Source organism: Syngnathus typhle, linkage group LG7 (genome assembly GCF_033458585.1).
Source record: "Syngnathus typhle isolate RoL2023-S1 ecotype Sweden linkage group LG7, RoL_Styp_1.0, whole genome shotgun sequence".
Taxonomy (NCBI): domain Eukaryota; kingdom Metazoa; phylum Chordata; class Actinopteri; order Syngnathiformes; family Syngnathidae; genus Syngnathus; species Syngnathus typhle.
In genome coordinates this window covers 17,211,218-17,225,752 of record NC_083744.1, presented here as the reverse complement: position 1 = coordinate 17,225,752, position 14,535 = coordinate 17,211,218, and the positions used below count along the sequence as shown (strand labels likewise).

Below are 14,535 nucleotides of genomic sequence, written 5' to 3'. Positions count from 1 at the left end.
AAGCTTGTGCTTGCTGAAGCCTTGACAGCGCTTTGTACTGAATGATTGTTCTCCAGACAGCTGACGGAGGTAGCGGTGCACGCCGGGTTGTTTGAAAAGCCCGAAAGGATACGGCAGCTGCATCATCAAAGTCCGGCAAGTCTTCCATGTGTCAGCGAGAGATTAAGCTCTTCCAGAGAGGGCAACGCCTCTGATCACTCCATTCAATCGATGGGAATTTAAATAAAGGAATAAAAGATCAGGCGTTGTGTATGTGCAACCGCTGTTTCGGATCGAAGGTACGCAGGAGAAGGAACGGTGACAGACGCCATCAATCACAAGTTCCCCCCCACACTAGTTAGCTGAAGTTGATATTAGCCCTAAATAGGACGACGCTGTTTGTTGCGGCGCGCTCGCTGACTTTAATTAATTCTCAAGTCATTTTATTTTTAGGTGCAGGGTTGTTTTTTTTTATTTGGTGCCGCTCCTGTATGTGCATGCGCGGGGAGAAAAAATGTAAATCGTATCCTTCCTTGTATACGGCGGGATGCGGCAAATTAAGACAACGTCGAGCACACACGCAAACAATATGAAAGTCACCGCGCAAACAAACTTTGGTCCGCCTCGGCCTAATTTTCCTGGCTGAGTTCTCGATCATCGCCCGGCGTCTCAGATAATAGCTTCTTTTTCTCCACTTTTGCAGAGAGGATGAGTCTATTCCCCCGGAACACAGTTCAAGGGCAGGTCTGCAGAAGTTCCGAAAGCGGCCGAGCTGGTTTTACACCTGACGTCAACTTAGACCCGCGGGCCAAATTTGGCCTGCAGTGTCGTTCTATTTGGCCCGCGATGAAAAGTTGTGCTTTGTGTCAATACTACAATTGCAAATTGTCTTCATTTTTAAAAAATAAAGGTGTTGCTAGTTTTTTTTTAATTACCATTCACCTTTTTAAAAATCGAAAATTTAAGAAATAAATATAGAAAAAAATAGAGATGTTGCTAGGTTTTTATTAACATTCATCTTTTTTTTTTTTTTACTAGTCTCTGATTTGAAAACTAGTTATCAGTTAGTTGTGTCGCCTCTACAGTATATACCGTAATTTAGGGACTATAAGTCGCGTTTTTTTTTCTTAGTTTGAGTGGGGGGGCGACTTATATTCAGGAGCGACTTATATACATATATATATTTTATTTTCACTTTTTTGGGCATTTTATGGCTGGTGCGACTTATACTCCGGTGCGACTTATAGTCCGAAAATTACGGTAATATGAGACATTCAGAAATGTTCATATAAACTTCCCCAAGTTGAATCATGTATAGAAACTCATTTTTTCCCTTTCTTTTGTCTTCTTTCTCTTCAGCCATCGTGTCCCACCGTGTGCCATAATTACTAAAATCCTTCGCCTGGCTTTCAACTCCTATTATTAGTCTGGCGGTTCGAGTTCTTTACTCTGGTCAGATGGTCTGGGCCGGAGGGCAAGAAGTCACAGTACATGAGCACGAAAGGTAGCCAAACGTTGAGCGCCGGGTGCCATCGCAGCGATAGCATTTGGCGAGCTTTGGCTATTGTGGTGGCTTTCATTGCTGGGGTTTTAAAAACGTGCATGTTAATTAGCTCAGGCATCAACTGTTGTGGTGAATGAGCCGCTTGGCATCCTCCAATGAGTCACATGAAGACACAATGGAAACGAGATGAATATGCCAGTGACAGTAAGAGCAGAAATATGCTCGGTCGCAGCATCATTAAGATGACTTCTTCATCGTTATGCAAGAAACGTCCGTTTAATTCTTCAATTTTTTTTTTTTTTAAGCGAGTCTCTTTAATGTTTTTCTTTCTTTTGTTCTCCAAAAAGAAATGACTTTGATTTCTGGATTAAATTTTGATTTCATACTTAAAGGGTGCGCTATTTTCCAAGTCGTTAGATAAGATGCTTTATTCATCCACAAAGGACGTAAAATGACGGATCCAATCGTTTTTTATGAACTCGTATTGCTTCACCTCTTGATTTTTTTTCCTGTTTCAACCAAGTTGTTTTTGTTTTCTGGCTCAAAAGGTGGCGGCAAAGTTAATACGCAGACGTCCGGGCCGGCATCTTCCCCTCTGACCCGGGAGTAGCACACCCTGAACTCGACTTCCACGGAGCAGCGAGGGTAGCTACACGTCTGAACCCTCACCCGGGCCCCGGGGCCCAGCCGCAAACATGGGAGCTGACCTCTTTTGACCTCTCTTCCACTCCGGGCCCCTGGGACCCGCTCCGGTCAGCTCTGGGACCTCCCTGTTAGCACAGTCGGTGCATTGGATGGCAAGTGAAGCACACAAACACGCCCCCGCACACGCGCACACGCTCGTCGACTGTACACATCAACAAAGAGACACACTCAGACGTTATGCGGGCATAACATACTGTCTCATACAAACACAATCTGTCACACTCGGGCATGCAGAGCATCACTGTCTGCATGTCTCACTCTTAGTTTGTCTTTCTCATGAGCTGCTTTAAACTGGTGAATATCGCCATCTTGTGGCCGTCCGTTTGAATTAATTGCAAAAGGGGAAAGTTGATTCTCGTTCACACAATGATTTTATTTATTTGTATAGAGTGTTGCTGTGTTGAGGTGTGTGTGGGTTCGGGTTAGCGATAACTTATGACCCTCTAAAAAAATAATGGCCTAAATCATTTTCAGAAAACTTTAAAAAACATAATAATAATAATAATAATAATAATAATAATAATAATAATAATAATAATAATAATAATAAATCTATTCATAGAGTCAATCAAAGCACTGTAAAAAATCTGATCATTTAAAATACAGTTCTGGTTAAAGGTTGACAGACCTGACCAAGTAGCCTACTAGAAATCATAGTCATAATCTTTGCCCATGAAAAGCATCAGTAGAAGCTACTAGAGCAATGCTCAAATTCATATTCATACCGGTCATGTCTTCAAGGGATCCTTTACATGATATATTTTCTCCACGACTCGGAACACCTTGAAGGGGCAAAATGGCAGCAGGGTGACTTTATCCTGACTATCACTTTCTTTTCGGTTGGTTAGACAGCAGCCCCTCTTGGATTAGCTTTTCGGATGAAGGCGCAGGTAACTCCCGCTGAGGAGGAGCAGCAGCAGCAGCACTCCTCTCCATATTTTTTAATTTTATTTTAAATATGCAACATCTGTGCCAGGAGAGCCTTCCAAAAAGGCTGCTCCTCGGAGGATGTCGCTAGCTCAAACTTGGGGTATTTACTCCAGCAAGATTCTGCACAGATGTTAGTGCTCACAAAGTCATTGTGTCCTTTGGCTCTGTACCCAGCGGGGTTTATTTTAAGGGAGCTCGGTGTGTTTTCCACTTAAAAAAATGACTGAGGTCACTTCAACTTTAATGCGACGTGACACGATGCCATTTAAACGTTGAATTTCCACGGTGTGCGACGCCTTCAACAAAACCACCGCATGCATTCATAGGGGAGAGCACGAGCACAATGTTTGCGCTGGGCTTTCATAAAGAATGAGAATATTTTCCAAAGAGAGATGCAATGACCTTAAGGCGGCTTGTCAGTGGGATTATTCAAGTGATTTGCAAACACGAGACGAGACGGGGCCCGAAAAGAGATAAAAAGGCAACGCATGGAAGAGGACACGCCGGAGCGGCCTAATGCATCGCTTACACAAAGATGTTCATATTTAATGCTCATCATTAAGGCAGGGCCGGAGCATGGAAGACGCTTCTGTTATTTTTCCCACACCCCTTGAGCCAAGTCCTTGTGACAGCCCTCCGCCGCATCCCGGCAAATTATCCGCATGAGCTGCGGCGAACAAAAACAGCCCAGTGCGGGGGAAGAGGGGCCGGGCCTCAGCTTCTCTCTTATGATGGAGGGACTTGTCACTTTGCATCAGCTCCGGACGCCCCGAGCACATCAGCTGCAAGTGAGGAGAACAAGACCACTCTGTGGGGAGAGGACAACACGGAGAGCGTGAAGGAGATAAGAACACGGCGGAGCTGAGTGTAGACAAAAGAATGTTGACCTTTGGCCTTTAACAAGCAATTGACTGCTCTCCTTTGCAACGAGAATAATAATTGGCAACAAATACAGTGCTCTGAAAATGTAACTTGTATGTCAAATGATCTTTCCCCATTCAAATGAATAGAAATTCCTCTAATTTGCTCCAGCTCCAAAAAAATTCCCAACATCAAAAGAAACGGCAATAATTCCATTCAAACAAACTATATTTTATAAACATACATATATTATTCATAAATGATGTTTCATTGTTCAATTTCACAATGACCAAGTCAACGTGTGAGTAAATTGAAACAAGATATTTCAGTACACAATAAGCAATAGAGTTGAATAAAATCAATATAAATGTATTTAATAACTTTCACTGTGTCCTTTAGCGATTCCACTTATTTCCGTGCGGGTGCAATACATAGGCGGGTCGCTAGATGGCGCTAAACATTGCTGCTCATCAACCGAGGAATGACATCTCCCGTCGAATTGAACACAAGTTGAACTTTCCGACCAGTTGACGAGGTTGGTGAATAAATAATTCTTCAAAATAACACAACACCTCGTACAAGAGATTTTGAATCTGTCCATTGTGGAACGTCAAATGAAAAGTTAGTGGCAGTTTTATTCCACAATTGTGAGTATGGTGAATGTGCCAACTCGAATTTCCGACAGGCAACATCATTTGCGTTGTTAGCTAGATTCTCATTTATTGGTCTAACAAAAAGGTCTAAAAAAGTAGAAGATCAATTTTTGTGTCTACAAATGTATTCATTCGTTCTGGAATGCAGATGCGGAAAGAAGTCAAAGTCATGTTTTCAAGGATTTCATGTGCAACATTCAATGTCATTTGTTTTCTATGCTGCTTTATTTTCTAGAGCAACAATGGAAAAGCTGAAGATGGCACAAGATTAAAGGTCGGTATTTATTATTAATATCTACTCTCTTGTACTTTCTTTTTCAAATTCATGTGATGTGCTAATTGTAGAGGTTCTTAAATGGAGTTGGGGCTCTCCCTGCTGGCCGTTGCCAAAACTTGCAGGGGCTGCAATTTGATTTAAAAAAAAAAACATCAAGTTCATATTTTTCGCCTGTACAGAAAAGTACAGATGCCTCGTGGCCTCCTTCTCAAAGATATTCTCAAGGAGACTTGAAAAAAAAAAAAATTGGGCCCCACTAAAATAAACCTGTCTGGCAAGATGCATGTGCGCCAAGCCTAAATTGGCCTATTTAAAGGAATAACCACAGACAGCCTTTGAATAATATTGACTCGCAAAGTATGCGGAGGTTAAGGACAATAGGCTCGATGGAGAGCAAGCTGGAGTGATGGGGGAAAAAAAACAGCGGTTATGTTTTGGATTCATGCAAGTGCATATTAAAAGTCTCAGGCCAAACATCTATATTTTTTCAGGGTTCAGAAAAAAAATGTTCGAGCTTATGTCGCGGAAAAGTCCAATATGAAATAATTCCTTTGAACTCAAGATGGAGACGGCAGATGAAGAGAATCGCGGAATGTGATTTCCATCCCGTCTTTCTCATATTTAATATGGCTCAAACTATTTCAAGATTTTCCTACGCATTTATTGAACATATTTGCTGCTTGTCTATGTGAATCATTGTTGTGTTGCCAAAAAGCCTTGCATACATCCATATTCATGTTTTTTTTTTTTCTTTTTTGCCGCAAGGCATTGGTGTCTCCTAAAAATAGCATAGTGAGAGGAATGGCCTCACTGTGTGTGTATCTTAACATGTACGAGCGCCTGTCTCCATGATTTGTTGTGCACACGCGCTTTTGTGAGGAGAACATACTTCATTTGTGCTTAAACACTTGTGAATAATTATTCCGGCTCAGATTAAAATAGCAGCGTTCATCTCTTAATTTAGCTCGTCTATCTAAAATGAGTGTGTGTCATAACACGGAATAATACCTTGTGCGTTCGAGTCTAATAATTAGTGTTTAGAGTTTCAAGACAGAAAAATGAACATTCAGACTGTTCATTTGTTTCCACGGACAAAAAAAAAAGACTGATTTAAATGAGGTAGACCAGCAGAGGGCAGCAAAGACTTAGTTTCCGTTCCTTGTTATCTTACTGATTGTAGCATTTACTGATAAATCTGCACAGGTAATCTTCAAGTATAATTTTATTATAATACAAAAGAAAAATACATTAATAGTGGAGCAGTGCAGTAAGTATTTCTATTTATTAAAAATACTGGTGTGTATTATTTTTGTAACACTCTCGGGGAAAAACTCATTATTTCGTCAAGCCAAAACAGCTCATTATACTCAAGTTGTGCTCTGAGTGTGTTTTCCTCACTCATATCCATTCAACAAAATTGGCAGTGGAGTCGAAATCGCCGAAACGTGACAAAGGCTCCGTTGCTGCAAACTATTTTTAGCCTGATACTTTACACACTCATTTTCCCGGCAGTCAATGAGTTGTCGCCAAGTGTATGCGGGCCTTCATTAATGTGGCAAAGATGCAGGTCATTTCCGTTGCTACCCCCCTAACACACACACACACACATTTTAAGTGGTGAAACGATGGCAAAGCCTGAGGCCCTACTCCTCAAATCCAGACGTGGAAACTGTGACAATGTGGTCTGTGTGCCAGAGGGAATAAGGCACTGATTGTGCACGGATGGATGGATGGATGGATGGATGGATGGATGGATGGATGGATGGATGGATGGATGGATGGATGGATGGATGGATGGATGGATGGATGGATGGATGGATGGATGGATGGATGGAGAACCATCAGCAAAGGTGAGTGTGACTCGAGGTCCATATTCAACACATCCAGCAAAGGAGATTGAAATGAAATGGGGCCCCGCCTCCCATGGCACACAGGAGATTACATTTAAAGGCAATTACGAAGAGTGACGCAGATCAGATATTCTGTGATGTTTAAACAAGCCAAACCAGACACAGCTGGACCTCTCCGCTCCGCAGGATCCCATCGGGAAAACGATTTTCTAATACATTTGAATGAAAAATAACTTTGATTACTAATTGATTGGAAAATCCATTTAAAGGAATATTTGATCGTGTCAGCCCTGTTTAACACGCAAACGCGGGCAGTGCAAAGAACACAAAGCCTTGTTAAGTAGCATGACACAGACGTGTAGCAACGTTGGCGATGTCACATGGTGGGTAACATGAGTCCTGCTGACATCTCAGCTGTGTGGCCTTTTTAACTCACTGCGTGAGGGTGAGCTTTCCAGATGCTACACTTAGACTAGAGAGAAAAAGCCAGCCGCGACAAGTGAGGTGGATATAAAAAAAGGCGGACGGTTAAAAATAAATTCAAAATCAAAGTGATTCATAAATTCGTCGATGCTGTTGTGATTTTTGTTGTTGTTGTAATAGCGATAGATCATATCACAACTTTTCGCGGAAAAAAAAAGGAACAATCTTCAACGGTAAGTATTAAATGTAAAGATAAGGAGAAGAACATACGCTGCAAATTATGAGCGCAAACAGACCGTCGTTGAAAGCCGTTCGAGTGTGCAGTATTACATAACGCCAGCCGGACATGATGCGGCTTTGAGCCACAAGGTTGACTGAGCATTATGCAGATGTAGAAGCTGTAGCCATCGGAGATGTCGTAACAGGGTAGACCACCCGGGCACTTGCTGAGGGCCGGGAGCTGAAGGGTCCCTCAAGAAACCCACGATAAAATCACAAGGCTGCTTTACACACTGCATTGTTCGCTAACAGCGCCTTACTTGCTATTGCTAGCTAGTAGCGGGGCGGGTCCCTGAAGAGATGACCGATATTAGTCCATAGTAACAATTTTTGTTTTTTCCAGGGGCCTCTTGCTTAGGGCCTCCAGCAGGTGTAGGAAAAATCTCGGTCAAGATGGTGACATTGTAATTGCCCGTGAATCCCGTCTGCTAATGCTCACTGCTATCTAGCTAGCCGTCGACTATCCCGCTCAGTGCTAGCCTCGACTTCCAAGTACAAGTTACGGCAGCGAATGTCATGATGTAAAAAAAGAGGCACAGGCTTCGTAAATACTCGTTTTAATTGAACCAGGAAATGTATTGGCCCATTTATTTATGTGTTGTTCGAGAACACCAAGCTAAAAGTACTCGACTAGGTGGATACGCGCATTCAAATATTCAGAGAAGCTTATTGTGCATGTTGTTGTATGCAAGGCCATTATTTCATGTTTAAACTCGGCGTTCATTCCCCAAGCAAAGACTCAAAGGGGTCAGAACATTTGGAATTGACTTTGTTCCATATCCGCCGCTTGTCCTGAACATAAAACTGGCAAACAAAGTTATCACCTAGCTAGCTTCTTTGTTTGCCCTTAGCGGAACACAATGAGAGGCCTGGGAACATGTGATGTTGTTTTACTGGATACAGTTTTATATGGAAGGCTGTTTTGGCAACCATTTGTAGCAAGTTAGGTTTACGTACAAATACGCCAAAGAACTACAATCGAGGGGAAAAAGCGGTTGCACCATGTACTGACAGCCGGCGCCGGGTGGGAAGTAGCACGAGCGCTTGAATCGCTCAGCCAAGAGCAGCCTGGATGGATCAATGTGTGAGTCGAATAAAAACATCTCACACATGAAAGGCAGGATCACCATGGTTCCCCCTCCGCTGAAGCTGGGCCTCGTTGCCATGCGATTGGGATGAAGGAAAAACACAGACAGGTAGACTCCCGATGAGATATTATTAGCCTCCGCTCTGACGTGACGTTCAAACCCGATCGGCAAGCAACCGTGACTGTCGGTCGGGCTGATCGTCGGCTTGAAAAGGCAAATCGGGGTCGCGAGAGTTCAGACGTCACGACTCTGTTTGACAAGCGTGATTAAATGAGGAGGTCCGGTTCCAGCGTGATTGTTTTGCAGCTAACAGATCACAAAAGAGGACCAAGTGGGCGGAGCTTAAGGATACAATCGCAATCAATGTCCTGTAGATAAGCCGAAGTTCCAGTCAATGTTGACCAAACTCGTTACGTCAGGTCTGCTCCTATTCCCCAAATGTGGTTCAGAGAGATTTTTTAGCCTCGCTCTCACCTGCTTTCATTTCCAGAGAAATGTCCTCAACCTGACTTGTGACGCACTTCGAATCTGTGTCCTGACCGTGTTTGACAATGGCAAGGTGGAAGCCATAAAAAGTCATCTCAAGGTCCAAAAACAACATAACGCTGACATCATGGAATATGGCGTCCTCTTATAATTAGGTCAACAGGGAAGCACTTGATGGGGGACGTATTTGGAATCGGTGTCCAATGGTGACGATTGTTCTCAAGCGTTTATCATTTCAAACACTCGCCTTGAGAACAAAAGATTTAACCGATTTAATCGGTTCCCACGTGTTTACGCTGACATTTAGTGACGTTTTCAGAAAACCTGGCAAAACATAAGCCCCTGATAAAGAGAGCTGAGTGTTTACATTGGAAAGTAGACGTGAGCCATTTCAAGGGGAGGAGCCGAGTTTGGTTTATCAGCATGAAAACACCATCACGCTGTTTTTTTTTAGCAACCGGAGAGGTTCGGCATCAACAGCGAGCCTGACATTTCAAAATACATCTATAAAATTCCAAATTGTAGTGATTGTTTTTTTTTCTGGTCTAACTAATCGCTTTGTAAATATGCATTAGCGATGGCAAAGGCATCCAGTTAACTGAAGGTAACCAAGCAACTTTTTTCAGACACTTCAAATGAAGCCAGTGCACTTCCCCTTTTCTGCATTTACATTTATGACGCACAGATGTTTCCTGCCGACAACTCCATATCACTTCTTACCATCGGCTTTAAGTGCCACACTTTGCCCTTTTGATATTTATAAATGGAAATATTGATGTTAGGGTTAGGGTCAAACACTTTGGATGAAAACAATCAGTTGTGGGACACTGAACCTCCAACTTCGATCGAGTAGTCGATTGAAATACGATTCATCCACACAAGCCTTCAATTTAACCCATTATAACGAAGTCCGTTGTTGCTTTGACTTTGCCTATTGATGCCAAGCTGTGACGTCACAACGCGCCTGCTTCCTTCACAAATGTAAATCAGTGGAAATCCCAGCGATAGTATCAGCGGCCATTTCCGTTGATCACGGCTGAGTTAACAATCGGCTCAAAAAAGAGCACGGTTGGATCCGCGGAGAACCTGAAAACACCCAAAAAAGCAATTTTTGAGATATGCACGATGTCGCTTCATATGTATTTCTTCATCTTTGCCGGTTACATGCAAAAGGTGATTTATCGGTACGCGTAGTGCCGAAAGACAAGCCCTTATTTCCATCATAATAGCCGCGGCTGGATCGGAAGGGGGGGCGCTCTTTGAGGCCGCATGAATGATCGGATCATGATAAGTGACATTTTCCTCTTTGGCAAATGCATAATCCGAAATATCCAAACTGCCATGAAGTCTATTTGCATGACCAAGCAAGTGAGTTGATTGTTTTTATGACACGGATGAAGTCGCAATCGATATTGACACACGATAATCACTTTATGCCGTCGTGTCAGTTCTCTATCGCTGCATTTCCGAGCCTGGCAGGAAACCTATTAAACATTAACCAGCGGCGGTAGTGGCGCCGTCCAAGCTTTATTGCTGCAAACTGCAGGATGTGTCGCGAGGGGACATTTGGCTCCGTGGCTCTTCTCGGTTGTTCAAACAGAAGGTGCCATAAGCGTGTGTGTCGCATTTGATTTCTCTCGATAAAGCATCATTGAGGGAAAAAATATTTTTTGGACTGTCAATTATTATGAAACGCCCTGATTTGAATATTAGGTTACAAGTATTTGTTAATATTACCAACTTAGCTAGTGATGTATAAAATCAAATCTGTATTGAGGTTAATTCAAGTGTTGTGTAACTTTTTGGGGGGTTGGGTTGCGAATTCGTTTTCACAGGAGTAGTTCATATTTACAGACAGGACATAATGCAGATAAAAGCGCAGTTTGTTTACTGAGCTGAAATCAAAATTCATAAGCAAACTCCTCCCGTGAAGGTTTCTGGTTTCTAGTGATATTTTCAATCGGAGGAAAAGGTCAGGATGAAAACAGCCGGCTTAGGGAGAAACATGAGACGATTGTTTTGGTGGAGCAGCCATTTTGGCACAAATGGACAAACACTCATGTTTGAGAAATGTTTAAAGGAACTTTACGGAAATGTTTACTTTTTATTATTAACTCCACTCTTAAAATCAAAACTGTTTGAAGTGTTTGCGTGGAAAAAAAAACACTGAATTGAACGTAAACCAGGTTGATGTTCCAATAATTTATTTAGTCATAAAAAAAAATCTCACATTACCAAAGAAAACAGAAAATAAATAATTGAATACCTTCATAACATATGTGGAAGAACTAATTGCTTAAAGTGACAAGGCTACCAAGAGGGAGATCACAGCTACCCAGCATATAGTCTCTTTTCAGAGTGGACATTTTGTTGACCACTTTGAAGCGAAGGGAGCGAGCGGCGAGGTCTTCCTCCGAGATGCCGTCGAAAAAGAAATCTTCATTGAAGATGGGATTGCGGCTCTTTCGGATGACTGTGCTGCGCTGCTTCTGGACTTTCCCCGGAGATAGCGAGATGCTGACGCTGCAGTTGATGATCTTGCAGTCTACGGACAAAGGGTACAGGCCTTCGGCACTGATCAGCCGGACCCTCAGTCTTTGGTTGTCCGGGCAGTACTCGGCCGAGAGTCTCAGGCTGCCCTCCTTCCCGATGGGCACCATTTTTTCTTTCATGGCCCGCTCTTTATGCAGGGTCAGATCCACGGGGAAGATGTTCGGGGGCGCCAGGCTGTAGCAGCCGGGGAGGCCCTCGCCTAAAGCGTCCGATGCCCTCCTCATCACGTTGGGACTGTTGTCGGTCGAGCTGCCTTCGTCCGTGGACAGGGAGTTATTCCTGGACACCATGGCCTTCCTGATGTTCCTGGAGAGCAGCAGTTCATGGCTCAGCGTCTTGAAGATAGACGACTTGGCGGGGCATCTGGTCAGAAGCGGCGAACTGAAGGGGGACGACTCGGTAGAAGACGTCGTGTCGCTGTCGGCCGCCCCCTGCCAGTTGAGATGGTGTCCTCTCGGCGAGAGACGGGAGGTCAGAGTATTGAGGCTGAAGGAGGAAGGGGAGGGTGAGGCGCTCGAGGTGACTTTGGAGCAGGTGGCCGATCGGCTCCTGGGTAGCAGAAGGGGAGAGGAACCCGGGTCGGAGTGGAAGAGAGACTCCTTCCTCCTGGTGTGCGGGCTCTCCAGTAAGGTGCAGAAGCCGTAGCAGGTCTGCGCTTTGGCCATGTGGGGGAGGGACAAAGCGGCTTGGCTTTGAGGATCGGCGTTTGTCGTCTCCTCGTCACTGCAGCCGTCAAAGGGGCCCTCGTCCACGCTCTCCACCTGGATGATGTGCGGTTTGGGGGCCTCGTAGTGCGCCGCCTCCACCTCGCAGTGGCTCGCTTTGCCGGCGCGGGCAGCTCGGCCCTGCTCCGGATTTTTCACCTCCTGCAGGGACGGGATGGTAGGCGGGATGCAGAATTCCGGGATGTTGTCAGGGGTGATGACGTTAGGGAAAAAGGAAATTCTTTTGTTTTTGTCCGATTTGTCCCCAAATATGATGTCGCTGATCTTGAAGCTGAGTTCTGTTGACGACACGGGCGGGACGGAGCTCTCCATTGAAACACGGATCTTCTCCACTACCCACATAGATGTGCTGGTGGAATTCTTGAAAGTGGCTGCAATTGAAATGATGCATTTGTCAGCATGTGATATCTCAAAAAATAGATAGTTTGTGGAAGCATCACCTTACCTTATATGGTTTAGATACAGATTTCCCCGGGCAGGATCGATCGAAAGTTCCGGCGAAAAGAAATCGGAGTCTTTTTTCGACAGCAGCCGGCAGCTTTGAACATATGTTGAGAGAGGCAGACAGGTTAAATCAAACAAGAAAGCCGTGAATGTAAAACACACCCCCTGCACCGGATCCTCCCTCTCTCCTCGCCCTCCAGGTTGCTCCGGAAACATCCAGAAGCACAACAGAGCTCCTGTCTTGCTTACCGTTTGTTGCCCAAATATTATCGTTTAATAGATTATATAAGAGATAAAACTTATTTGGAAACTGAGTAGTCCAAACTGGCATTGGGATGACCTCCTGATTTTGAGTTAACATCATCTTTGGAAGCAGCTCGCGGGGATTCCCAATCACTCTCGGGAAGTGTTCAAAACCTTCGTGAAGCTTCAAAAGAGTCAAAACAAAAATAATTCTATTTACCTATTCCTCCTTTTTTTGTGAGTGTGCAGTGGGATTTTTTTTTTCTCTATTGTAAAATATGTGGCTTGGATCACTCACTGCTCTATCCTGTGTGCAATATTTTGTCAACGCCTGCCCTCTTGTGGTGGGACAGATAATGACAGTGGACCGTCAATCCCCTAACACAGTGTAGATCAAATATTGCGTCTCTAGAAAATCTTAATAGAGATTTCCTACTAATTGGTTATTCTCTTGCTGTGCTGTAAATGATATTTGAGAAGTAAATAATGGCTTCGTCTATCTCTGATAATTCCAGCCATAATGGCTGTGGACAGGGAACAAGGTTCAAGTGGATGAAATTGGTTGTTAGTGGCGACAAAGCATCAAAGCGCAGAATGACACAACATCGGGGATTGTTTTAAAGTGCTTTATAAATAAAGTTGCGAGAACATGCGAAGGGCGAATTTCTCCGAAATGTTTTCCAAGTTACTGAAGGACATTAGCAAATCAAGCAGGCAGACAGAGCAATTGCAGGAAAAGCACTTTTTTAAAAATGACATCTCCGTAACCGCCAAATCTTCACAGATGATTTGAATATATATTGTAATGAATAAATGTCAAATGTGATCATCACACTAAAATGAATGAAGCTGGAAAGAAAAAATAAAACGCTGTGACAGTTCTTTCTAGATTCCGACAGGGGGAGTATAAAACCTTTTTTAAAGTCTGCCAGTGAGACGCTAAACTGAGGAGACATATATCACATATATACGATGAATTATTCCGAATTAAATCACTTGCGGGTGTTTTTATTAATTTTGCATTTAATTTTGTGCATGTTTTTTTTTTAATTATTCATTTGATTAGGGAAAATAAATACACATTTTAAACCCCTCGTTGCAGCTTTGGTGACCTTATATTTAGATCATCACCGTTTTCCATTTTTCACATGGAGTCCAAATGTGCGTGCGTGCGTGCGTCACGTGACTCCACTTCAATTCAGTCAAACAAATGACACCATCATCTCAGTGATGATCAGTCTAAAAAAAGCACCATGCAAAGATGCCTTCTCCTCTTCCTCATCCCTGCATGTGTAGACGGATGAGGAGGGGCTTGATGATGATGAAGAGCAGGCAGGGGTGCGCGCGCGCGCGCGTGTTTGTAAGATAGAGAGAGCCAGGGAGAGGGAGAGAGAGAATGTGTGTGATGTGAGTAATGTGTGTGCGTCGCCTCGCTGTGAGCTCGCTCGCTTGCTTTGCACAAGACGCGGACCTACAGCAGGTAGGAACTCACCTTCACTCTTTTCCGTGGAAGGTCCGGTGCCTTTTCTTTTTTG

General features: G+C 43.7%; 2 protein-coding genes across 2 annotated transcripts in view; one reads left to right on the top strand and one right to left on the bottom strand.

Moving 5' to 3' along the window:
• Positions 1-11,222: 11,222 nt before the first annotated feature.
• c2cd4a (C2 calcium dependent domain containing 4A) lies at positions 11,223-12,907 on the bottom strand. The gene is made up of 2 exons (XM_061283395.1): positions 12,759-12,907; positions 11,223-12,684 (listed from the first exon to the last, which is right to left on the bottom strand). The coding sequence occupies exon 2, from the start codon at positions 12,653-12,655 to the stop codon at positions 11,324-11,326; it is 1,332 nt and encodes a 443-aa protein (XP_061139379.1). The 5' UTR covers positions 12,656-12,684; positions 12,759-12,907; the 3' UTR covers positions 11,223-11,323.
• A 1,399-nt stretch (positions 12,908-14,306) lies between these two features.
• Positions 14,307-14,535, top strand: part of tln2b (talin 2b) — a 56,264-nt gene continuing 56,035 nt past the window's right edge. Inside the window, exon 1 of the mRNA XM_061282118.1 lies at positions 14,307-14,480. The gene's annotated coding sequence lies outside the window, so the exon portion shown is untranslated. The remainder of the gene's footprint in view (positions 14,481-14,535) is intronic.

Excerpts from the sequence above, each read along its gene's own strand:
- c2cd4a (XM_061283395.1), bottom strand. The coding sequence starts at position 12,655 with ATGTGGGTAGTGGAGAAGATCCGTGTTTCAATGGAGAGCTCCGTCCCG.